Source organism: Sceloporus occidentalis, unplaced genomic scaffold, assembly GCF_023333645.1.
Source record: "Sceloporus occidentalis isolate IW3139 unplaced genomic scaffold, rSceOcc1.0.p SCAF_2, whole genome shotgun sequence".
Taxonomy (NCBI): Eukaryota; Metazoa; Chordata; class Lepidosauria; order Squamata; family Phrynosomatidae; genus Sceloporus; species Sceloporus occidentalis.
The window spans coordinates 102,423,997-102,450,575 of NW_028316982.1; the positions used below are offsets into that span (position 1 = coordinate 102,423,997).

Consider the following 26,579-nt stretch of genomic DNA (forward strand, 5'->3'; position numbering starts at 1 on the left):
GAAAGCTGCCTGGTGCGAGAGCGGAGGCTTGCTCTGTCCTGTGCCCTCCCTCTGACCTACCCTGAGCATGACCCTTCAGGTCCTGCTCCTTCCTTCTCCTCTTCCTGCTCCATTACCCAGATTGCCCTCCATGGCCCCCTTCTTCCCCCCGGCACCTTCATCCTCCTCCTCCTCCTCCTGCTACTCCTGCATCACCGATTCTCTTGGCACCCTTTGGCTCCTTCCTTCTCCTCCTGCTCCTGCTCCGTTACCCCAATTGCCCTCTATGGCCCCCTTCTTCCCCCCCGGCTCCTTCATCCTCCTCCTCCATCACTCTTGGTACCCTTTCTCCAGTTCCGCCCTCTGCCTCCCTCTGACCTAAATCTCTCCCCTGAACTTGCCCCGATCATGATCGGGGGCAAGTTCATATTCGCTGAACCCGGGTTTTCAAAAGTTATAGCTTTTACCCCGATTCCAAATGACCCGCACTAAGGGGCATTTGCCCCCAAATGGTTGTGGAACCCTCAGATTCGCTTGTGGGAGATTTGGGGCGAATATGAACTTCAGCTGCATAATTGGGTTCCTGATCCGGGGTAAAGGGTAGACTGAATGACCCCCATGTCATTTCCGGGATTGCTAAATTTCCAGGAAGATTCTGGGAAATTCAGCCTTCAGGGAAATTCAACCTTCCCACTCAAAAAAACCCAGTCAAAAATACATTCCCGCTCCCAAAAAACCTCCTGACATACCTCCCATCCTGGAAGTCCCACCCCCTTTAGCCTTCCCATAGTGCCTTGCACATGCCCCCAACCCGGACGTCCCATCCCCTGACCAGGAAGTCCCGCCCCTGACCCAGAAGGCCTGCCCCGCCCCCCCCTGTTCTGGGAAATTTGGGGGCATTCTGGGAAGCCATTCCGGGAATTTCCTTCAAGGGTGATTGACATCACTGCTGAACAGAGATAACTGCTGATGAAAGGAACAGAGTGCACAATAGCTGGGATCCCAGCCAACATTTACAAGCTTTTGAATTATTCAAAAACATTTTGTGAAATTCACCAGGAAAACAAAATGTGTAGTAGATAATAGGTTTTTGTGCAGTTGGCAATGCAAGCTTTAATTAGGAACAAGGCTATTTTTAAAACAGATGAGAAAAATAAAGAAATAGACAACTAAAATAACTACTGTTACCTATCAGTCTTCACAAACTTATATGAATAGTATGTTATTGTGGGAAACCATCTGGTGCTTCATCTCTCATGAAGGAGCAAGGTATAGCTATGAATAAGAGGGCAAAATTACGCTATTGCTCCCCAAATAAGAATTCTATCTCCCCAAATGAAATTTTTCTTCAGTCCTCAAATTAGTAGCCTTGCAGAGACCAAGACATTGAAAATAGTTCACTCTTAGAACTCACATATGCTGTGTTCTTTCCTTGGTATCTTGGCCTGCTCCCTTTTTATTTGGGTGCCTAAACGGTATTTCTAAGAGCCTTATTGTATGAGAAAACAAAATAGAAATGGAGCTGGAGAGTAGAGGTTTCTTCTATGGAGATTATCACACTCCTTTTAAATCGACTTACCCCCAATGGGATAAAGTTGAATTTAAATATGAAATGGCAATCTCCCATTTTTGAAAAGCCTCTGGATACGCGTGACTGGAGTCCGGGCTGCAGATGGGTTGCACTCGCCTGGCCCAGGCTGAATGTGATAACACCCACTTTAAATTTTAACTTGGACTTTATCCTGTCTGACATAAATTGGTTTAAAAGGGGTGTGATAATATGCCTTACCACATGACATTGTAGCATTTCAGTTCTCTTTCCGCAGGAGACAGTTGTAAAAGTGCACCTTTTTCTAGCTGGAAAAGTCTGTTCAACAAAAGACACATTTTTACAACCATCTCCCTCAGGAAAAGAATTGAAGCACTACAACACAATGCAGTATGGCATGGTGAAAGGTGCTATTTTCTAGCTCAGTTTCCTCTTTGTTTTCTCATGCGATAAGTCTGTCAATGCTCAACTGAAGGGTTAAGATACTGCAACTCTGGAATGTGGGTAGTGAAGGAAAATTTCATTTGGAGAGGCAAGAGTCTTGTTTTGGAGGAACAATGCCCATCTGTAAAGGAAGATACATGCATGGCAATCGTGCTATATGCTTTGGACCTAACTGTGATGTTTCAGGTATTGTCAGTTGCATCCAGCCTTCTTTTTGCACCAGGCTTCAGGGTTTACTGGCACTTAGAAAGTACTGTTTTTCATCACCTGATATCATAATGACTTTCACCATTATATACATTTTGATAATTTTGGTCCAGTTCACAGTGCTGCGATGCTTCAGGGACACTGCTGATGTGGTCTTCAGTTAATGTCTGCATAGGCTTGTTTTTCTTATTGTCCCTAAGATATTATGCAGAACTCACAGGTATAGTCAGCAGAGTGGATTTCTAGTTCCTCAGTTTTACAGGAAGCCTCTGTCCTCAGCCATTTTAAAGGATAATCCATCTTTTTCTTTCCTTTTCCTCTTGTTTTCCTAAAATGCCCTCTTTCCTTCTGTCTTGAAACATTACAATTTACTCTTCCTCCTTTTTCAGTTTTTCTTTCCTTCCTCCCTCATTTTTTAGTCGTTAGAAAAAATGTGGAAAATGTTGGATATCTTGTGCTAGCACTCATACCAGATGAGAAAATACTTCTGCTGCCCTCCCCATCTGGCATCTGCCAAAGTATAGCCTTTTGCCCTGAAAGAAAAAGAGATCAGGGATTACTCTGACTATCACACATATAGAGGTGGCCACTGGAATATAAACCCTCTATGCAACTATTAACACAAGTGATTCTGATGAACCCTCTCTACATATGCTACAGCTGGGAAAGGTCCAATCTACCCAGCTTCTGGAGATGGGAGTACAGCATGGTCACATCATGCATGACCACACAAAATGCCATGTACTATATATGTGCTACTGGGTACAAGGATTGGCCCTCTGGCCTTGTGCAGTAGAGAGGGGAAGCTTAGAATAAACCTTGGTCTGGAGGCTGCAGATTTAAAAATTCATGATAGAGTTTCCCGCTTGCTCCTAAATGGTTTTGTTCTCTGTTTTCTCAATCCTTCTTTGTAATATTTATGGCATTGTACAAGCCAAGTTCTCCCTGAAACTCCCACTAAAATCAAGTGTGAGATGGGGATACATAAAGAATAAAGGTCTTGGTCCTAATAGGGTAAAATCTGTGGTGCTGTTCACGTTAAACCTAAAAACAACAGAGTCACAGAGATCATTACAGCTTGTGGAGAGATGAAACACCAGCTTCATGAAAACTGATTTCATGTGTAGTTAGCTTTTGTACATCATTATCTCTCCTCCTCCTCTCAAATTCTTGTTAAGGCTCTGTAGAATTTTCCCCCCTGTTTGGCTGCTTCCTTAGTGTTTCCAGAAAGAGAAAACTTAAGGGCAGCAATTCCATGCTGTAATGACTATCAACCCTTCTGTTTAAACAAAAAACAGTGAGGGATTTTTACAGCAGTTACAATAATCTAACCCTTCAGTTTTAAGAAGATTCTACCACAAGTGAGATCTTTCTTAGCACTAGCATACGGTTACTGTATTTTCATGCAATGGTTTATTCAAATGGATTTGTGGTGGATATGAGTATAGAAGAACATCAGTCACTTCTCTGGAGTTACCATAAATGTCTGAAGATCAATGCTGAAGGCACATTTCTAAATTAAATATATCCTTTTCACATCAAGACGTGGGAAGAAAATCATCCTATTTGCAGCAATTTTTCAACACAGAGCTGAAGAAAGATATGAAGACATCTTCTGCCTCTACCATTAGCAACGTCTCAATAGGTAGCGTCTTTGTAGATGATGGCAACCAAACAGAAGCAACTGCATTTTCTCAGCCTGGCTGGCAAATAGCAGTTTGGGCTATCATCTATTTAGCCATGGTCATTGTCTCAATTGTGGGCAACGGCACTGTCATTTGGATTATCCTGTCTCATCGACGGATGAGGACGGTTACCAACTACTTTATTGTTAATCTGGCTCTCTCTGACCTGCTCATGACAGCTTTGAACACTGTTTTTAACTTTATTTATGCCAGCCACAATGTCTGGTATTTTGGAGAAGGATTCTGTCGATTTCTTAATTTTCTTCCTATTATTGCAATGTTTGTGAGCATTTATTCTATGACGGCTGTTGCTGCTGAGAGGTAAGACAATTTCTGATAAAGAGTTTTGTTTTCTGAGCCAAATGTTCCTCTATTGTTTTCTTTCCAGTGTTACTACAGAAAGGTACCTGAGTCTTCTGCTGTTAGAAATATAGATTTACACATGCAAATTATTTCAGGTAGATATTTCTCTTAGGATATGAACACTAACAGTGCAAATCTGTGTGTGTCCTCAGGAGGTCTCAATGAGTTCAGTGTGATTGACTCTAGTAAAGACATTCGGGTAACAGTCTCAGGTTATAGTTTTATATATACTCACCAGGGAACAAAGTACTTTTGAAATTAATAGGACTTTGTTTTGAGGGAATATATATCAGCTTTTATTGCAAATTGCTTAATTTTATCCTAACATTTGGACTGAAGCATCCTATATTTCCAATGGTGTATACATTCTGTGTTGGTTACTTTTCTGTACATCAACCTTCTGTACAAAGTTTACTCTACCTGCAACCGTTATATAGAAATTGGCTTATTTTGCATAGTTTATTCCTTTTATTATTATTATTATGATTTTCAGGGCACAGTGAAGAATTATTGAACAATTACAAAAAATATGGCTCTTGTTTTTGGTGGTGGTGTGTGCCTTCAAGTTAGTTCTCACTTATGGTGACCCTAAGGTGACCCTATCATGGGGGTTTCTTGGCAAAATTTGTTCAGAGTTTTCCTCTGAAGCTTTTCCCTGAAGCTGAGAGCATGTGACTTGCCCAAAGTCACCCAATGGGTTTCATGGCAGCGTGGGGAATCAAACCCTGGTCTCCAAAGTCATAGTCCAACACTCAAACCACTACGCCACTCTGGCTCTACCCCTCTCTTATCATCTTTCCATCTTGAGATATCATTAGATATGGAAAATGGTATAGATGACAGTGGTGATGAGGATATGGACGTTTCACAGAAAATGGCCAGATTCCTGTTGGCCAATTACAAATACTTAATCTACAGATATACATTTGTAACTGCTATGTAGTCATGATCCATATATAGCCCCTCAGAGTGTGGTGTAGTGGTTTGAGTGGTGGACTACAATTGTGGAGAACATGATACAAATCCCCGCTCAGGAATAGAAACCCACTGGGTAACCTTGGGTAAGTCATACTTTCTCAGCTTCGCAGGAAAACAATCACAAAATTCCTCTGAACAAATCTTGGCAAAGAAACCTGTGATAGGTTTGCCCTAGGATTTTCCTACATTGAAAATGACATGGGAACAACATGGGAACTGTGAAAATCTCCCCTAAAATCCACTTACTGGTAAGCAGCCACTGGGATCAACAGGGCTCTCATCCCCTGCCAACTGAGAAGTGGCTGCCTGACATTTCCATTCCCTATTGTGCAAGCAATCTCCAGCACAAAGAGGTTTTGCAACAGGAGGGATTTTTTGGCTATTCCATGGGAGATGGCTTATGGGATTGGGTGAGGGGGATGTCAGGCAGATGCTTCTTGATCAACAGAGGCACAGGTCCCTGATGATTTCAGTGACTGCTTACCAGTAAGTGGGACTTGGGGTGGTCTGGTCAGAATACAGTATGTAGCACCATAGTAACAGTGCTACATAGTACATAATGGTCATACAGGTCCCACTGAGTGTCTGGATATGTAACTCCTTTTTGCATCCTGAAAAAGGCATGATAGCCACAGCACCACAGCTTTACGGTGCTCCTTTGGTACTGTGTCGTGCAGACACAGCATCAGAGAAGCACCATGACGCCGCATGCTGTGTGGAGTGGCGCACGGCATCACGCCACCATGGGGGCAGCGCCAGGATGTGCGTCATGTGGACACCACACCCCGACTCTGCCCCCAGGCCAGCCTTTAAGACTGATCTGCACAGGACCCAAATTATTCTTAAAGTGTTTAGGTGCAGCATATATTTGATTTCATATGTCTTAGATTTCCCCCTTAGATCTCCCTATTCTTGAAGCACTGAAACCTATTGTCCTTTTTCTTCTTCCTTGGGGGTAGGCAGGCGTGGAACTGATTGTTGTTCAGTTTCTGCCTTGCCAGTTTCATTACCTTGCTTGTTGTGAGATCCACTACTGTCTTCAACACTTTCCAAAAAATATATGGGATCTGGAGGGCACCAGTTTCCTGAACCCCAATGCAATATGGTTGGGAAGAAGGAGACATAATCAAGAGCATTGGTTGAATGCAATAGCCAGCATAACCAATGGTGAGTAATTCTGATAGTTGTAGTTCGGCAACATGTGATTCCCACTCCTACTCTAGTGTCCTGGAGGCTGTTGCTTTGAAGCCTGGCTATTGTGAGGTTGCAGTGCTGCCTGAGATCCTATACCCCCAGCCATCAATTAAACTGAATGGCAAGAGATACAGAGGTGACAGAATGAAATACTTATTCTCACAGTGCAAACTTAAGCAATGGAATTCTGCAACAAGTAGATTTAGCTGCCAGCTTTAAGTGGAATGAGATAAATTCATGAAAGATGAGGGTACTCATGGCTACTACTTAGGTTGCCAGACTAGGACTATCCCAGGCCCTGAGATTTTGGGGTCAAAACCTGAGCCCAAGGGATGAACTCCTGTGATGTTGCATGAGTAGGCCCCAGTGATGTTACAAGGTACATCCCCCATGATGACATCCAGCATGACACCTTAAGTGTTAGCTGCAGTTGTACAAATTAGGCAATGAAATAAAATAAAGAAAAACTGAAATAAAAACACTGGCCCCATGTAAAGAGAAATGCATACACAAACACAGAATTTTCAAGGCTGCACTCTTGCCCTGAGATTCTGCCACTTGCCTTGAGGACTAGAAAAGAGGGCCCAGGCCCTGAAACTCATAACTGCTACCAATCATGATGGTTGCCTATTATACCCAGGATCAGAGGCTGCATGCCTCTGAATAACGTGTCCTGGAGAGCAACAATGGAAGAGTATTGTTTGCATTTAGGTCCTGCCTATGGGTTTCCCAAAGTCATCACTTAGGAGTTTATCACACCGCTAAAAAACCCGGCAGCAGGGCTCTATTGCCTGGATTTTGCCACCAAATCCACCAGGCGAATACAGCCTGGCTGCAGCCCAGGACCCAGGTGCAGTCAGCAAGCCGCTTTTCAGTCGGAAAGCTCCCCCCTTTGAAAAGTGGCTTGCTGATCATGCCTGGGACCCAGGCTACAGCCGGGCTGTATTTAATTGGTGGATACATTGGCGATAGAACCCAACTGCATCCCAACTTAGACCAGTTCAGGAGAGATAAACCGGGGTTTTTTAGCAGTGCAATATACTATTAGTCACCCTGAAAAACAAGAGATTGGACTATAGGGCTTTGGCATAATCCAGCTGTGCTCTTTTTATGTCCCCATTTGACAGGGGGCTTAAGAGTTTAATAAACAACTGGGTAGAAGCTGATGGCTAAACTTAGAAAATACTGCTTTCAACAACTACAGAGTCCTGTAAGATAGGAGGAGAACATTTTTCATGGCACAGAAATCAGCCCCTACCATTAGGCAAAGCAAGGCAATAATCAAAGATGGTATATTGGGAGCAGGGGGGACATGATAGTAGCAGTTTCTCAGGCCATTCCTCCTGAGTCCTCCAGACGTTCCTTTTTTGCTGGAAGACAGAAAGATGTGTGCTCCTGGCCCAGGCCCCTCAGATTTGACTATTGCCTCACATACAGTGGAGGATACCATCACATCATCCAGTTGCCAGTCCAATCAATTCTGTATTTGGAACTGAAAAGGGTGGCATTTTGTTATTGTCTTTGATCAGCCCTGACAGAAATGTTGCCATTTTTCATCTCTTTATTATTAGGTTGATTGTTTGTGATACATACCTCCAAAAGAGCAAACCATGAAGATAAGGAACGTACTTTAAAGTCCCACAGCATTCTAAACACAAACACACCATGGAATAGGATTCTGTTAAATTAAAATCTTAATATGACAATAGTTTATCCCTACCAAATCAATAGTAGAAAATTGGTACTAGAATGGTTTCTACTACAAAGCTCCTATTAGAGTAGTTTCTGTTACATAGTTCCTATTTTGCTGATCATTTTTGGAAAATCCTATTCTATTCCCTGGGTACCTTTCGTTTCCAGCAAGCTTCACAAATGCCTTTGATCTTTCTATTTTTAATCTTTTAAGTGTTTGTTTATATTTGCATTGAGTCTCTTGTCATATTCACATCATTTAAAGACAGTGACTCATGACAATGCAAAGTAGGTTCTCTTCCCCTTTTCAGAGAAGAACATTTTTGCAACAGCCTGCCAATTTCCTCAGAAACACCCTTCATCATTAAAGCCAGAATAAAATGCACCTTTATAAAAATCCTGACACAATACTGTATTAACCATGAAATGCCTCTTTCATAACAATACCATATGAATTTTAGTGAGGTTTAACCTTCCTCCAGATGGATTTTTTAAAAAGAAAAAAGAGAAAGAGAAAAGTTTGCATTGAGTGGTTTCTGGGATATTTTATGACCCCATAGGAATTCCAATGTACTTCAGAGGATAAAAATGTCCTATACTCACAGCAGTGTTTGTGGATGTAAAATGATGTTGTTTATTTGTAGGAAGACTTGGCATTAATGGTGTCACAAGATAATTTTCAATTGCAATAATGAAATAGTAACTCATGAAGGAGATGTCCTCAATGAAGGATTATCTTTTGTGTCAGCTGCCCTACAGACAACCAGAGCATATCGGATCGAGGCAGGTTCCCCAAAAAATGATAAAAATAAAATTACAAATACAATAAATGATAGAAACCCACAATCCCCAGCCCATTACTAAGCTTGATAGTTCTTCTATATGTCTTTGTTGTTGTGTGCTTTCCAGTTGTTTTTAAATCCTTTTTTAAAAAATATTTTTTCCTAATGGACTATGCAGAAGCCTAATTTGGCAGAGGCCATCCTGATCAATGTTATATTGTCCCACTTTTTCAGCTGCTATTAAAATGTCCCAGTACTCTCTCTCCTCCTCCCACTTTCTCCTTTGTCATCATTTTACTTCTACTGATGCAAACTATTTTAGGCTGCAACACGACTTCCTCTCAGTACAGTGTACACATCTACTGAGGAGATACGCTGTATCAGCACTATGCAACCCTCACACAGAATACCAACATCGCACAACACATGCCAATGACTGATTGTTGTTCTGCAATGCACAATGTGAAATTTCAAGCCACAGTGTGAAGCACAATGTGCTATGTTGCTATATGCACAACAAACAGAGGATTAATCTGGACTGTCCCTGCCAAGTCAGAACAATTGAGGGATATGTATGAGACTGCATCTACACTGCAGAATTAATACAGTTTGACACTGCTTTAACTGCCGTGGCTCAATGGTATGGAATTCTGTGATTGGTAATTTTGTGAGCTATTTAGCCTTCTCTGTCAGAGAGCTCTGGTGTAACAACAAACTACAAATCCCAGGATTCCATAGGACAGTTAAAGGAGTGTAAAAGTGCATTAATTCTGCAGTGTGGTGGTAGCCTGAATTGCATGTTAACAATAGTCAACCAGTTTATTCAATGTTATTGTCCTGTTCTCCTGCCTGTAGAAAACAGCTCACACTATACCCATATACCTCACCCTTAATTTCCCACAGCATTGTGTCATCTGCTTTTGTACATTACCATTCCATAATAATAATAATAATAATTATTATTATTATTATTATTTGTATCCTGCCTCTCCCTGTATTGGATCGAGGTGGGTAACAACAAACATAAGAGCAATAAAAATAGAACACAACAAACCACAAGTAAAAACATAGCAAAGCATATAAAATCCAATTCCCTATCTCCCTCCCACCTTAAAATAGCATTAAAAACAATAATTCCCAACTGGAGAGTAAACATTCGGAGGAGGTCAATTTGGGAATGCCTGCCGGAAGAGATCCATTTTTATTGCCTTTTTAAATGCCTCTAAAGATCTTATATGGCGGATCTCCTCTGGCAGGTCATTCCAGACTTTTGGAGCAGCAACAGAAAACATCCTCTGGGAAGTCGATACCAGTCTGGTTTTCTTGGACTGCAAGAGGACCTGAGAGTGCGGGAAGGACTGCTGTTGTTCTTAACCTTTGGCCCTCCAGATGTTTTGAATTTCAACTCCAGGAATCCCTGGCCAATGCTGGTTAAGCCTTCTGCGGCTAAGCCTTTTGCAGCTTGAAATCCAAAATATTTGGTGAGTGAATGCACTGCACAAGAGTGCCTAAATATAACACAGTCACACAGGTAAAGCCAGTCTTAAGGCTTTGCCTATTTCTACTCAGTTCTCCATTGGCATAAAAGGTGCCAATCAAATGATAAAAATTAATTGGTCCACCCTATCTGCTTCATTATTGTCCTGCCTATCTAGTTCATTATCAATATATTTTGCTTTGCAGTATGGAATCAAACACTGCAGCCACCCTTACATACTTTCCACATGCTAGCACACCAATCATATGCTTTTTTGACCTCTACACTAGACATCCAAGTTCCAAACAATCCTCTCCACTTAGACGTGTCTAATACCTTTTTCATGTTGGACAGGCCACATCTGGTGAATTGCCGCCTTGCATGTGATTGTAAAAGTCATAAATCCTTTGTCAGTCAAACAAGGAGGCTAAGTTAATCTTCCTTGGATAAATTTACAAAATGCATCATTTCTTGTTGTTTGGATTAGGACTGCCAGTAGAATTTTTTTCTCTGTATGTGATTCCCGTCAGGCTTTTTCTGGAATGCAATTACAGTGATGGGGAAAGGTTTGCCTGCTAAATTTCTGCATGTCGTGAACTTTTTTAAGGCTCAAGAGCCCTGCCAGAAAAAAAAAGATGTCATCTTTCCATATTATTTTTATGCGATAAACTTTGAACAAACATATGTTTATGTTCTAAATGCTATCAAATAAGAGTTTGGGGTCCCAAAACATTCTTATAGGGAGAAAAAGGTAATTAGAAACATACATTTTGTATTTGGGGTTTGTATTTCGGAGCCAAAAAACTATGATATTCTCAAAGGACAGCAGCTTATAACCCTCCAGTTGTTATTTGATTGTATCTCTTCCTTAACCTTTAAGATTATCTATTCTGCCTAGGGCAGGTGGAAAAATGGAGTCCAGTAACATCTGTAAGTCTGTAATTTTTCATCCCTGGTATAAACAGACCAAGGGGCCCATTCACACTACAGAATTACAGCACCATTATTCCATTTTAACTGTCGTGGTTCCATCCTGTGGAATCCTGGGATCTGTAGTTTGGTGATGCACTGGAACACTCTAGCTGAAAAGTCTCAACACCCCTTCCTAAACTACCAGTCCCTGCATTACATGGGATAGAATCACACCAGTTAAAAGGGAATAATAATGCAATAATTCTGTAGTGTGAACAGACCCTAGGACAGATTAGTCTCCAGAACTAATCAGCCCTATATGCCATAATGGACACAATATTATGGTACTATGGGACAAGGTGCATTAATAATAATAATATAATAATAATGTTTATTTATATACCGCTTTTCCAAATTAGATCAAAGCGGTGTACAACAGGAAGTACAATACAAAGTGAAAAAAAACATAACAGGCCTCTCTCCCCCGCAAGATGGTGGTCGGGAGGAGGGCTTTTTCTTCTTACAGGCAGGCAGTTGGAGCTTGCCTGCCTCTCTCCCCCCAAGATGGTGGCTGAAGGGAGGGAGGGGAGAGAGGCAGGCTAGCTCCAACTGCCTGCCTGGAAGAAGAAAAGCCCTCCCTTCAGCCACCATCTTGGGGGGTTCCTACAACTTCAGAGTAAGGTCTGTGTGGAGGCAGGAAATAACAATATTGATTTTGTTATAATATTTATGTCTTACCCTATGGAGAAATCAGAAGACTAAGGGGTTGTTCCCACTTAAGATTTGAAACGATTTAAAATACAACGTTTTTAATAAAATCGATTCAAAATAACACTGTTCTTATCCCGCTATCCGAATCGCTTTGTTCATCGTTCCCATCTGGTTATTTAAATCGAAGTTTTTACCTGCAAGCGTTCCTACTTAGCATGAAATCGGTGTTTAAATAAAGCGATTCTTCTCCTCCATACCTTATTTGGAGCTGTCAATCAATAGTACGTCAGAATGACGTAACGTTAATCCAGAATATTTGGAAGCGATTTATCTTTTGGCATCGTTTCCATTTCATTGACTGTTTGTGAATTTAGCGAACTTAGGAAAGTGAATTTAGGAAACCCAAGCTCTTTCCAGAGGAACTATGGGATAGGTTTTCCATGACAGCATCCCCTCTTCATGTCTCCCAAAAGACAGCCAGGGAGAATCCCTTCAGAGAGCCCAGAGATCAATGGGGGAGGCTTCTGGCAAAGCGAATTTAGGAAACCCAAGCTCTTTCCAGAGGAACTATGGGATAGGTTTTCCATGACAGCATCCCCTCTTCATGTCTCCCAAAAGACAGCCAGGGAGAATCCCTTCAGAGAGCCCAGAGATCAATGGGAGAGGCTTCTGGCAAAGCGAAGCTCTTTCCAGAGGAACTATGGGATAGGTTTTGGAGGGCAGCATCCTGTCTCCCAAGACAGCCAGGGAGAATCCCTTCAGAGAGCACAGAGATCACTCAAAACTGCTTCACACTATGTTGCTATGTGGAAGTTGCTGGAACAGCAGCTTTCATACTACTCAATGATTGCCCTACGATTCCATTTTAATTGCCATGGTTTCATCCTGTAGCAAATATGAAGGGTTATTTAAAAATTCTCCCCAAACTGCAAATCCCAGAATTCCATAGAATGTAGCTGTGGCTATCTCTGCCACCTTCGTCTTCACCAAGTACACACGGCATTAGGAAGGACCAAAAGGACAACTGGTAGTTCAAAACATGTTTTGAAAAACATTTATTTATGAAGGTAATTTGTTCATAATGGATTGGGTTCAGATTATATGTTCATAATGGACTGAGTTCAGATTTGTCTTATTTAGAAAGGAAGAGAACTGGAAAGCACGTGTATGAAACAGAAGCAAAAGCAAAGAAGGAGGCAACACTCCATGTGTTGAGAGCCGATTATTTGTTTTGTTTCTTACTTGTTTAAAAAGCCCAATGGATTTCAGCCTCTAACAAAATTGGTGTTCAGGGACTACACTAAAAATACAAATAAATTATAAATTCCATTAAATATATTATAAAAGAAAACACAAATTAATAATATTATGTTAAAACATATAGGTTACAATGGTGTGTGTGTGTGTGTGTGTGTGTGTGTGTGTGTGTGTGTGTGTGTGTCAAAGTGCAAATACATACTTTTAAAAATAAATTTCTGAAAGGTTTTCCTTTCTTTCTTATTTGGAACTGACCTATTGAAAACAGTGGTGCTACCTAAGTATGTCTTTCGACATAAGAAACACTTAGGCTGCATCCGCACTCCAGAAATAATTCAGTTTGACACTTTAATTGCCATGGCTCAATTCTATGGAATTCTGAGATTTGTAGTTTTGTGAGATGGCCTTCCCCATCAGAGAGCTCTGGTGCCACAACACATGACAAATCCCAGGATTCCATAACATTAAGCTGTGGCAGTTAAAGTGGTGTTAAAGTAGACTATTTCTGCCATGCGGATGCAACCTTAGTGAAACAAATAGTACTTCTGCACAAGTGCATCTGGAGTTGAATCAATGGTTACCTAAATATTGACTTACTATTCAGCAGTTGCTTCAGTACCTCTATTCCAGTTGGAACTAGCAATTGGAGTTAGACCATTTTTCCCTACAACAGAAGTGGGAATTATACAGTCCTCCAGTTGGACTGCAACTCCCAGCATTCCTCACAATTGGCTTTACTAGCTAAGGCTGTTGGAAGCTGCAACGTATGTTGCTGTTTTTTATTTCTCTGATTCTTATCATTGCCCCTAGCTTTCTCACCTAGCAGGAAAATTTAAGGGAGTTCACCTATAAGGAAATTGTTTTAGTAACTGAGGCAAGAAAAATTATAAATCCAAGTCACCCTGTAAAAAATTATGTGAATTTTTTATAGCTTGGTAAAACAGATGCGTGGGTAGATTAGGTCGCCCAATGGATATATGAAGAAAACAGTATACTTTACCAAGGCACAGTTTTCTCTGAAAAAGGAGGAGATAGCCAGTTCAAACCGAAGATTTTGGATCCCAAAATCTGGCAGCAAGGTCCTTATGTTATATTTATATATTAGCCAGTGAGCAGGACAGCATTTGTATTTTCTGCCTCACTCTCCAAAATCGTTTAGACTGCCTGAGTTTACATAAGAATAAAAAACTTCTGTTTGCTCAAATGTTCTGAAATGGCAGTTTTCAAAGAAGTAGCCCTGTTAGTCTCTTGTAACATAAAAAGAAGGGAGGAAGAGGAAGGAAGGGAGAAAAGAAATGTAGCAGCCACTTTAGACCTTTTTTAAAAATTGTGTGAGCTTTCATGTAGTAAATATAAAGCATTTTTATATAGTGGAAGAAATGGCTTATCACTTTTTTTCAGAGGTGTTCCTCTGACTATGAATGATTTATAATTATCATAGCATGTGTTTTCCCTTACAACATACTTTGCGTTTATCATGTGTGTGTCTGTAAACATTAATGGATGATAAATATGGTCTTAGTTTCAAAGTCTGCTGCGGCACTATTTCTGAGAAAATCCTGGTGGCAGAGGAAAAGCAGGCTAATTGTAGAGAACATGCATTCCTCTTAATGCCTAGGTTGATCCTGAGAAGTTATGGTAAAAACTCATGCACTGAATGTATACAGTGCACCCGCGTCATATGTGGCTTTCAGTTTACGCTGAAAGCTGCTCACCATAAAAGGCAATGGCACACATGCCCACAACACATGTTCCATGCTGTGCCACATGCACAAGCCCTATTGTTTTACAGATCCCCTCATAAGGGAAGGGCGCTCTGTATTTACTTATCTGTCCAGATCATAATGCTTACATTGTGCAGGTTGCCCCCCTAGACACAACAAAAGCTTGGTGACAATAAATTTCCTTCCACACACCAGCCATATAGTTCTTCCCCCACATTCAGCAGGTGAAAGAGAAATACTTTCTCTTGTGCAGGCTCATTTTAGGAAAGTGACCACATTTGCAACAAATCATGGTGTGATTTGTGGTTGAACTCTGGCTTGTTGTGTTGTGTGAACCTACCTCTATGAATAAGCTAGCCACAAACCACAACCTGAAGACAGTCTTGTTAAAATATGGCTTGTCATGGCATTCAAAGCCACAAATATGTTTTGTCTCTGGTTTCTCCCTCCCCAAAACCAGCTGATAAAAAAGTTGTTGGAGAAAATGCAAGTCAAAACAGAAATGGAGAAGGCAAGCCACTGTTTGTTTGATTATCTGCTGTGCAATTGATGGCTGAAGTAAACAAACCATGCTCAATACAACACAAACAATGGCAATATTCAATGATGATAGGGGGAATTTTTATGAAGAGGTTTAGAAGGAATCCTTATAAAGTTTGCAGATGATAGCCAATGCAATGGAAGATGGGAGCAGAATTCAAAAGGACCTAGATAAACTAGAAAATTGGGCTGAAAGTAATAGAATGAAATTCAACAAAGGCAAATATAAAATTCTACATTTAGGCCACAAAAACTAAATGCACAGGCATAGGGTGGGGGAATACCTGGTTTGGAAATAGTAAATGGGAAAAGATCCTTGGGGTTGACCATGGCCCAGCCGTGTGATGCTGCAACATAGAAAGCAAATAATATTTTAGCTTGCATTAATAGAATCATAGTTTACAAGTCAAAGAATGTAATGTACCACTATATTCTGCACTGGCCAAGCCTCATCTAGAGTTCTGAGTGCCTTTAGTTCTGGGTGCCTCATTTTAAGAAGGATATAGACATGTTGGACCAGGTTCACAGAAGGGTACCAAAGATGATGAGAGGTACAGACAAGAAAACATATGATAAAAGATTGAAGGAGTTGGGCATGTTCAATCTGGTGGAGAAGATTCAAGCCCCAGGGTGATATGATTGTGCTCTTTACATATCTATAGAGCTGTCACAAAGAGGAAGGTACAGGTTTGTTCTCTGCTGCCCCAGAGGATAGGACAAGATCTAAGACTTTTAAGTTACAGGAGGGTAGATTCTGATTGAACATTAGAAGGAACATCTTCATGGTAAGAGTGATTTGTCATTGGAAACAATTATCTTGAGAGGTAATGGGGTCTCTTTCCCTGGATGTCTTCAAAGAGAGGCTGAACAGCTACCTGGGGGGGGATCATTTAGCTGGAGATCCTGAATTGAGAAGAGAGTTGGTCTCCATGACCCATGACGCCATTTCCAGCTCTATGGTTCTATGATTCCATGAAATTAGCACATCGTACGTATCACCTTTTGAAGCTCTGATACAGTACGTATCTATTACCTGAATTGTCTCCATTGTAATGTTTGTATGGTTTGTTACCATCATTTTACAGTGAATAATTCTACTACCATCTTCCTTTCTCTCTCAGGTTCATGGCAATAATTTATCCATTCAAGCGAAAACTTTCTGCTGGGAACACCAAAGTGATCATAGGAATCATATGGCTGGTGGCTTGTGGACTTGCCTTTCCCCAATTCTTTTATGCCCAAATAATTGTTGATGATGAAACACCCAAATGCACCATTCTCTGGCCAGGCAACAGTGAACAGAAAAGACTCACGTAAGAACATCCCAGAAATCTATTTGGGCTGCTAATATTTTTTACTATGAGAAATGCCAGAATGTTGTGAGATTTAAAAGTGTTTTGCTTTAAATCTGCTGTCTGTGCCACTAGTACAAAGATCTGGAAACAGCATTAGTGGTATATCTTGGCATAAATTCAATTACAGTACTAGTTCCAGCAAGAAAGGAAATTTGGTACATCAACGCTTCAGTAAATTCTATTGACTTAGCAGGTCAGTTGGAACTAACAACTGGATGTAAGTCTTTGCAGTTGATGGAGAAAATGAAAGAGAAATGACAAAAAAATAATAATCCAGTAATAAGGAATACTGTGGATTTATGGCTAAATCCATGTTAGGCAATTCCTTTATCAACCAAAGAGTCATAGAATAATGTGGAATCTCTTGAGTTCACAAGACCTTTTCATAAGTTATCTTGAGGCTCTGTTTTGGGAAGAAAGCAGGATATAAATTAAGTTCATGGTCATCCTCATTATCAGGCAAGCTAGATGATAAACAAAGCCGCGGGGAGGTGGAATTAAGTTGGCTGATGCTGAAGCCAGTGAGTCTGCCTTTACTCACTGTCTGAAGATGAATGTAGGAGGAGATAGCAGACATTAAAATTAAATTCTGCCAGGTGCTATGCAAGTTGCAGATCACTCCTAGAACTTCTTGGATGAGGAAACATCCAACAATTTATCCCCTGTTTTTAAAAATACTAAAGCCAGCATCTGTCCCCATTCTTAGGTAAGCCACACTCGTTCCTTGATAGCTAGATGGAAAACAGAAGTAGAGAGAAACTAGAAATTCACAAAGCAGGAGATAATTTCAGGTTGTGACTGCCTTTTTGTGAAATGTAAGGATTGCATTGTTTGTCCTCAGGCTGTGATGTTGCAGGATAGAGGTTACCTTTCAAAAGCAGGAGGGAGAAACCCAGTAGAAGAACAAACTTATCACAAGATGATGTGACTCACTAGAAAAGTCAATAATGCTTGGTAAATTAGAAGGCTGTGCCAGCGTGGGTTAGTGCTTTGAGTGCTGGACTATGACTCTAGATACCAGGGTCTGAATCCCTGTGCAGCCATGAAAATCCAGTGGGTGACCTTGGAAAAGTCACAGTTGGTCAGCCGACAAACCCCTTCTGAACAAATCTTGCCAAGAAAACCCTCTGATAAGTTCACCTTGGGATCACCGTAAGTCAGTGACACCGTAAGTCAGTGACTGAAAGCACATAGCAACAAAAGTTGAAGGCGGTAGGAAAAAAGGGAGACCACGCTATAGGTAGAGTGACTCAATCAAGGATGCCATGGCATTGAGTTTGCAAGACCTGAGCAGCACAGTCGACCTCTTGGAGGTCTTTTACTCATAGGGTCACCATAAGTTGACATTGACTTAACAGCAAATAGAACCTCCCTAGGCAGGCAGGCAGGCAGTCCCATTTGAACTAGTGTGAATACTTTAACTGTCTGGCTGTCAGCCTCCCCCCTCTCTCTGTCACACACACAAACACACACACACACTCCAAGTGGGATTCATTCCCCCCCCCCCCCCACTTTTCCAGATGGGAAAACCAAGGGGTGAGGAAAAGTAACTGGAAAAGCCAGCTCTATCTGGAAACAGTTTGTAATAATAATATACTCCTAGTAGTGGTAGTGGTAGTAGCAGTAGTAGTAGTAGTAGTAGCAGCAGCAGCAGCAGCAGCAGTGCCACTGAGGTGTGTGTGGGGTGCGGACTGCACCAGGTGACACCCCAGAAGGGGTAGGTGACACCCGGTCAGCCCCCCCACACCATCCCCCATGCTCTGTCTAACACACATGCCACCTCATCTCCTGGGCATGCATGCCTCTCCCCCTGTGTGTGTGCCTCTCCCCCTGAATGCAAGCACCTCTCCCCATGTGTGCAAGTGTGCACTGTCCCCAGAAGCCCCACCTCCAAAACCCAACCAGAAGTCCCAGCCCCCAGAAGTCCCATCCCAAAACAGGGTGACACCTAGTGCAGGGACTACTGAGTAATAGTATTAATACTACAGTACTATGATCATTCTCATCATTACCATCTTGGTTTCACAACCTACCAGATGTTACTGACTTGAACTTTGCCTCATCTATCCAGGAATCTAGGTTTCAGTGAGGCATCATCAGATAACATGGCATGTTCCAAATAGTATCACTTTTTGTAATTGTATTGTTGTGATACTACCTACAGCTATTACACATTGTTACAAACAGAGTAAAGCTTCATTTGTAGGTCTTGATACCTCATGATCTTGCCTTTATTGTAATCCTGCCATCTCCAGGGATTGCCACATACATAATCCAAAATTTCAAGTATTGTTTATTATTGATCACTGTTATTCCACTCCAGCTAGTTAGTTACATATGCATAACTAAGTAATGTCTCCTGGCCAACCTCCCCACTGCCAGCTCACCTTAATACCCAGCAGTCATACCAAGTGAAGAGGGTCCATTCAGCTTTCAGATAAGGCAAAGGAGTAGGATGTGTCACAGTTTTGCTTGCTTGCTCCCTTGCCCAACTATCAGAAGCTGAACTGATCTCCTTCACCTGACCCAGCTGCTGGCTTTAAGATAGATTCGGGTGGCATTTACATAGTCTTGCAATAAGACTATGGTGGTAGTGGTATGGGAGAATGTGGACAGGTGACTAAGGGGCAAAACAGACTGCCCCTTTGGAGTGACGTCTCACCGCCCCTTTCCTTGCTGGATCGGGACTGTGGCAACCACATGCTGTGGCCCCGATCTGGCAAAATACTGCTCCTTTTAGCGCTAGCAAAAAGGTGCTGTTGGTGCCGTGGCAGCAGCTTTTTCACACTCCTTTGGTGCAGCGTGTATAAACTCTGTGCCAACAAAGCACCATAACGCCCCCACCATGCAATTGGGCATGCAGCATGATGCCAGCATGATGTGCGGCATCAAAACCACTTCCATTAGAATAGTGGTTCTCAACCTGTGGGTCGTGACCCCTTTGGGGGGGGTCGAATGACCCTTTCCAGGGGTCACCTAAACCATTGGAAAACACATATTTCCAATGGTATTAGGAACCAAGACACCACTCCTCTATCCAGGGGTCACCACAACATGAGGAACTGTATTAAAAGGTCACGGCATTAGAAAGGTTGAGAACCACTGCATTAGAAAGAGCCTAAGGGCTGGTTCATGTATTACAATTTTCTCTACATGTAGTGACATGAGTTTTCTCTAGTCCAAAGGGGAAAGAGGTGAGACAGACGCAGGAAGAGATAAGAGTGCATGAAAAAAAAATCAGTGCATTAAAAATGCTTCCCTTTGCCACAAATAGCAATGTTAAGTATTATGACGTTTCAAGATACCCCCGCATTTCCTTCTCCTATGAAAAGGAAGAGGAAGAACAAATTCCTTGAATCAGGTCTTGCTTTCTAATTTCATACCACTTCCCTCTTCTCCTTTTGTTTGTACACATTCCAAATGTTGCCATGTGGCCATTTCATATTTTTATTCATTATCAATAAATCAGATGCCACAAATTGTGTGATTGAACAAGGATACAGTATATGGGACTTGTCCTGTCATGGAATGGTTTTGTTTTTGTTTTTTACAATGAATGGATTAGGTTCTGTGCCAGAACTTGAAGATTTCTCAAAAGAAGTGTTGGTTGGAACAGGCATTTCTTGCTAACCTTCCTTTTTCCTGTGGTTCTTATTTGGGCCAGATTTGACTGGGGGCAACTAGACAAGTTTCCTTGGAGAGAATGGGTCCAAAGTCTAGATACAACTGCTGACATGCCTTCCAGCTCTTTCTCAATCTAACACATTTCTGGAGTTGTTAGGATCCAGGTGTCCACCCAACTGTTCATGGACTGAGTGGAGGAAAGCTGTCCTCAGCTGTTCTGATGGTGACAATTTGTCATAAGGTGAAAATTTGAAGGGCTGCGGTGATGATTACCATTTAAACTGCTCTTGAGTTTAAATGTGTAGATTTGCTTGGAGAATTGTCGTTTCTCTGGAAGAGCCCACATGCATACACACACACACACACACACACACACACACACACAGATTCATGCATGCAAGCACATGTCCAGACAGAACTACAGTTTAAAGACTTTCCTGAGAAAGATTAAGCAATGATCTAGAGATAAAAGATAATATTCACCACTACCGGTGTGATTTAACTTGAAGAGAATGACAGTTACAACCTGTGATGCCAGTCCTAAAATGATTTGCAGTTGGGATGGCCCAAAGGGATTTCTGGAAAAGTATAACCATATTAACACAATAAAATCTTGTGCAAAGTGGATAATGGCAATGCCTTTATTAAAATAATTTTGAAGAGGCCACCATCAGTTTCCACAATGCATCACATGTCTGGATTCAAGCATTGATTTCACATGGTATCCTTGTTCGGGTTTTAATTTGTAGCTGACAGTAAACAAATGAGGGGGGGACCTCAGTAACCTCATGTCTGTGATACAAAACACATTCACTAGATGCCCACCTCATCTTTGCCTCCATACACACAACAGAGCATGGGCAAATATCTGAATCAGGTATTATTGCTTCTCCACCATTTAACACCCCATATAATAAAAGTTACTGAAAGTTACACTGCAAAACAGGTAAAGTCATCCCTTCTTAAGTTACAAGTGCAATGTAAAATAGTTACACCTTTCTTATCGGAGAATGAGATTAACAACAAGTAATTCATCATTCACTTGTTACAGTGGATGCATGGTATCTGTTGGGTTTTCGTTCCAGGACCCTCCATGGATACCAAAATCTGTGGATGCTCAAGCCCCATTAAATACAATGGTGTAGTAAATTGGTGCCCCTTATATAAAATGGCACAATCAAGGGTGTGTGTGTGTGTGTGTGTGTGTGTGTGTGTGTGTGTGTGTATCTCCATGGATGGCTGAATATGTGTATAAAAAAATCTGTGGATACAGAGGGACAGGTGTACTTCTATGCCCTGCTTTTTTATTTATTTTACCCAGTGTTGAGGTGCCTAAATGGCCTGAAGGCACTAGATCTTATCTGAGCTCAGAACTAAGCAGAGTCATGCTCAGTTGATAGTTCAATGGAAGACCACCAAAGAATACTAGGCTGCTGTAGGTTTTATCCAGAGGAAGGCAATGACAAATACTCCTGTGAGTATTCTTTTCCTAAGAAAACTCTATGAAGTTCATGGAACTGCTATAATTCGACGGGTTACTTGATGGTACACCACACACACAAACACACAAACACACACACACACCAACTTGAGATCTTTGTTTATAGAGCACAATAAAAATTCTGAAATAAATTAATAATAATGAAAAAGAATTTATAATACCTTGCCCTGAAACTTTCCTTCAGAGATATATGTGTGTGTGTGTGTGTGTGTATTTTAAAAATGATTCACATTTGGCATTTTTTTCTTTTTAGGTATCACATTTTCGTCATCGTACTGGTTTATCTGCTGCCTCTCACTGTGATGTTTATTGCGTATAGTGCAATCGGACTGACACTGTGGAATAATGCCGTCCCTGGTGATCACACTAACGTTGTCTACTACCAACATCAGATTACTGCTAAAAAAAAGGTTAGTTTTTTGTTACGTAAAAGATTGCTACCTCTAGTGAAATTGTGATATGAACTCATGCCAGGATTTGTGGAGGAGGAATGCAGAGTTGCACTTTTATTCCCTGGAGGAATGAAAAAGCAGTCATGCCTTGGTTAAAAAACTGATTTCAGCAAATGCCTTCTGCTGTCATGGATTGGCACTGTAGCAATAATCATTTTTAGCCAACATGATTAGTCCTGTTCATGTGTTACTCATCACATGTGTGGAACATGGAAGCAGAGGAGTGCCTAGCAATTCTTCCTCCAAGCAACATGACCGAAAACAAGTTCCCATTTATATTGCTTTTGAGATGAGCAAGATTCCAGATTTTCCAAGCTTTTTCTTCACACGGAGAGCCTCCATAGAGACATGTCGAATTCCACACACACGCAGGGATGTGGGGTGGCATTGTGTGTTCCACTACACCTTTGCTCAAGAGAGAATGTGACTGACAGATAAACGGAACTATAATGTATGGGAAATTGGTAAGAGAGGATATTCCCCACTATTGGGGTGGGTCGGCCTGAAGAATCAGACAACCTGTCACCTCAGCCCTGAAAAGCTTTTTAACTGGGATGACCCAACATGATTTCTGGCAATATATTACTATATTACCACAAAGGAATCCTGTGCCGACCAAACAAGGACAGAGCTAATGACTTTATAAAAAAAGTTACCAACAATTTCTACAATAGATCAAATGCCTGGATTTCAGGCACTGATTTCAGATGCTAGTCTTATTCAGGTGCTTAAATTGTAGTTGACAGTAAATGCATGAGGAAGTGATTATTTATGTATGCTAAGTACCTGCGGATACAAGAGGGTCTGGGCAGACCTTTTTAAAGGAGTGTGAAACTGCAGTATGTGAATATCTAGTCTCAAAAGACAGAGACGGGCCTTCTAGGATGGTAGCATTTTTCTCAAAGCTTTCCGTGCATTTATCAAGATAATGCACAGATGTGTTCATGTGTTGAAATCCATGGGTTAGATGTGCCCTTAATATTACAGTGTTCCCATGGTATCTGCTAGGGTTTGGTTCCAGGACCCGCCATGGATACCAAAAACTGTGGGTACTCAAGTGCCATTATATACAGTGGTATAGTAAAATGGTGTCCCTTATATGAAATGGCAAAACCAAGATTTGCTTTTTGGAACTGAAAAAATATACATTTTCAAGCTGTGGATGGTTGAATCTATGAATACAGAATCCATGGATATGGAGGGCCAACTGTATAGGAAATCTTCTCGCCAGAATAAAAACATTTTGTTTGTTGGACCTTTGTTCTTGATTGTTTTAAACAGGCTTAAGACTTATTAAGATTGTTTTATTAAGACTGTTTATTAAGATTGTTTTAAGTGAGCTGCAGTACTCATTGAAGGGCCTTAAGAAGTAGAAGGGGGAAATCGCAGTGGAGGGTGGTGGCATCTAAAACGTGGCTCAATTTTGATAACATGTTTAAGGACATGTGGAGCATATTTCCACCTACAGCTGAGGCGGGCAACTGCCAGGTTGGAGAGCTCCATTTGCCACCCGTGGCACCCTGCAGGGCTACACTCTACCCATGCATCCCCATACCTCCAATTGTGTTTACATGTTTGGAAGGGGGAATTATTTTTAAATTCCTGAGTAATTTCACTGTGTTTTTAAAAGGTTAATTTAGGCCCAGAAGAATCCTTTTTCACTCATTCAGTGGCAATTTTGGTGAGTTGGAGGGAGAATATCCTGGGTACTGGAGAGCCTTTTGGACCACAAAACAACCTTGAGGGGCTGCATTTGGCCACCCCAGATCTCAAAAAGGATCTTGCATATCTTAGATCCATTTCTGGGCCATCGCTCCCACTGGAGGTCTTCACTCTCAGGTGGTGGTGCATGTGGAATAGTAAATGATGCCTCCCCTTGCCAGTATGACCAAGTACTCTCTAACTGGGGTGAAAAATTAGCACATGGTTTTCCAGAGCCCAGCAAGCCTCAGGTGCCTTGCTATCTGTGCCCCATACCATTTTCTTGATGAAAATCCCCAGCCCAGCTGCACTGGATGCAGATAGCAACACTCCTACATGGCAAATAGCAGTTTGGAGAAGTGGTTTTCCACAGGAAAATATCAGAGGAACATAGTGGAATGGACTCTTCCTGCACTGCAGTGCTGATTTGGATCAGGTCCTATTTTAAAATAATAATGTGCATGTATGATAATACAGATATAATACCTGATATGATAATAGTGAGAACCAGACTCTACAGACCAGGGTTCAAATTTCGGCTCGGTCATGTAAACCCACTAGGTGACCTTGGGCATGTCCCACTCTCTCAGCCTCAGAGGATGGCAACAGCAAACCTCTGAAGAAACTTGCCAGGAAAACCCCATTATAGGTTCATCTTGGGGTCTCCAGATGTTGGAAATGACTTGAAGGCACACAAAAGCAAATGATAATACAGTGCATTTAACATAGTGTCTAATCCGGCCAAGAGGGACAAATTCTTTACACTTCCAAATACATAGGGGTTCGTTATAATCTCCCCTCAATGTGTCCCTCTTCACTGGTTGCCACCATATCTTTCCATTAATCAAATAGCACACCAAGACACTTGTCTAATAATGAAAGCCAGCCAAAGTCTGATGCATGAAACATAACTAATTGTCTCTATTACAGACAGGAGGAAAACTGAACAGTAACATCTTCCCTGTGTTTTTCCAGTTTGTCAGGACAATGGTTGCTGTTGTGATCACATTTGCCATCTGCTGGTTTCCTTATCATCTCTATTTCATCATGGGGAGCATCTGGAAAGAAATTAACAGGAAGAAATATATTCAACAAGTATATCTGACAGTATTTTTCCTTGCCATGAGCTCTGCAATGTATAGCCCAATTATATATTGCTGCCTTAATCAAAGGTTAGTAGCGTATGCAGTGATTGTTAAGTGGTCCAGAGGGAAGTGAGAGAACAAGAGATAAGGGGAAGAAAAAGAAAGAAAAGTGGGTGGCTTACCCATTTTGTGTTCAGCTCACCTTACTAATGCTATGCCGCTCCCATCAATTATGCCTGAAGGAGCTTGGTCTTCCAAAGAAAGGTCTCCCATCCCTGATGTGTAATCTGTAACACTTTATGTTTGTGTTCATTTACAGATTCCGTTCTGGTTTCAGGATGGCTTTTCAGTGCTGCCCTTGCATCAAAGCAACAGAAAGAGACAAACTTAACCTTACATATCCATCACCTGTACAAAAGATCCAGAGAGACCCACCATCCAACTTCCAAACAAGCACAGGGACAAACACAACTAATGACAAGACATCATCCAGTAATGTCTATTTGGTAGTTTGAGGTTTTAATGATTGCTTGTTTTCATGTTTCTGCATTATAGGGTTTGTTTGTTTGTTTTCAAATTACTGAGAAAGCTGCTGACTGATTTGCGAGTATTCCTTCTACTGTGGGATGCCAGCATTTATCAAAATAAAAGGTTAGCCAGTATTTTACCCAAATACCCTAATTAGGCACCAGATCTCACAAGATATTTGAAACTAAGCAGGGCCAGCCTTGGTTAGCATAAATTGATTCCCCCTTATCAGAAATGCTTAGAAGCAGAAGTGTTCCATATTTAGGATTTTTTCAGATTTTGGTATTTGCATAATGTACATAATGAGAAATCCTGACAGATGAGACCCATCTAAACATGAAATTCATTTATGTTTCATATATACCTTATACACATAGCTGGAAGGTAATCTTACACAATCTTTTAAATATTTTTGTGCATGAAACAAAGTTTGTGTACACTGAACCATCAGAAAGCAAAGGGCTCACTATCTCAGCCACCCATGTGGACAGTTTTGGTTTTTGGAATATTTGGGGTTTAGGAATTCCAGGATCAGGGAGACTCAGCATGTAGTAGCATTATGGTAGCATTATTTAGAGGGGGCATACAACTATATTATTGTAACAACTCTGCTGGCTACCAAGATGTCTCTGGGCACAATTTAAAGGGGTGAATATGACCTATGAAGCCCTAAACCGGTTAGGTCCAGATTATAAGAATTATCTACAAATACGCACGCACACTCTTACTTAAGTATACTTAACTAGTTAAGCCTAGTTGAGTAACCTCTCCTGGCCCAACTCCCCAAGGCAGATGGGGATTGCACCTCCTTCCTTCCATGCAGCTGATGCTGGTAAAGT

General features: G+C 41.3%; 1 protein-coding gene and 1 long non-coding RNA gene across 2 annotated transcripts; one reads left to right on the plus strand and one right to left on the minus strand.

The window, feature by feature from the left end:
* Window positions 1-1,172: 1,172 nt before the first annotated feature.
* Window positions 1,173-10,964, minus strand: LOC149318790 (uncharacterized). The gene is made up of 3 exons (XR_016279826.1): window positions 10,687-10,964; window positions 8,695-8,844; window positions 1,173-2,712 (listed from the first exon to the last, which is right to left on the minus strand). It is a non-coding gene; the product is annotated as an uncharacterized LOC149318790 (long non-coding RNA).
* Window positions 3,782-25,860, plus strand: TACR2 (tachykinin receptor 2). Its single transcript, XM_089507884.1, has 5 exons — window positions 3,782-4,185; window positions 16,616-16,807; window positions 22,228-22,384; window positions 25,103-25,299; window positions 25,532-25,860. Exons 1-5 carry the CDS (start codon window positions 3,782-3,784, stop codon window positions 25,725-25,727), a joined length of 1,146 nt encoding a protein of 381 aa, XP_089364010.1. The 3' UTR covers window positions 25,728-25,860.
* The last annotated feature ends 719 nt before the right edge of the window (window positions 25,861-26,579 follow it).

What these genes read in the sequence shown, in the direction of transcription:
- TACR2 (XM_089507884.1), top strand. Translation starts at nt 3,782, where the DNA reads ATGAAGACATCTTCTGCCTCTACCATTAGCAACGTCTCAATAGGTAGC. An exon ending in ACGGCTGTTGCTGCTGAGAG is followed by an intron (nt 4,186 to 16,615) that starts GTAAGACAATTT and finishes TTTCTCTCTCAG; the next exon opens with GTTCATGGCAATAATTTATC. An exon ending in TATTGCTGCCTTAATCAAAG is followed by an intron (nt 25,300 to 25,531) that starts GTTAGTAGCGTA and finishes GTTCATTTACAG; the next exon opens with ATTCCGTTCTGGTTTCAGGA.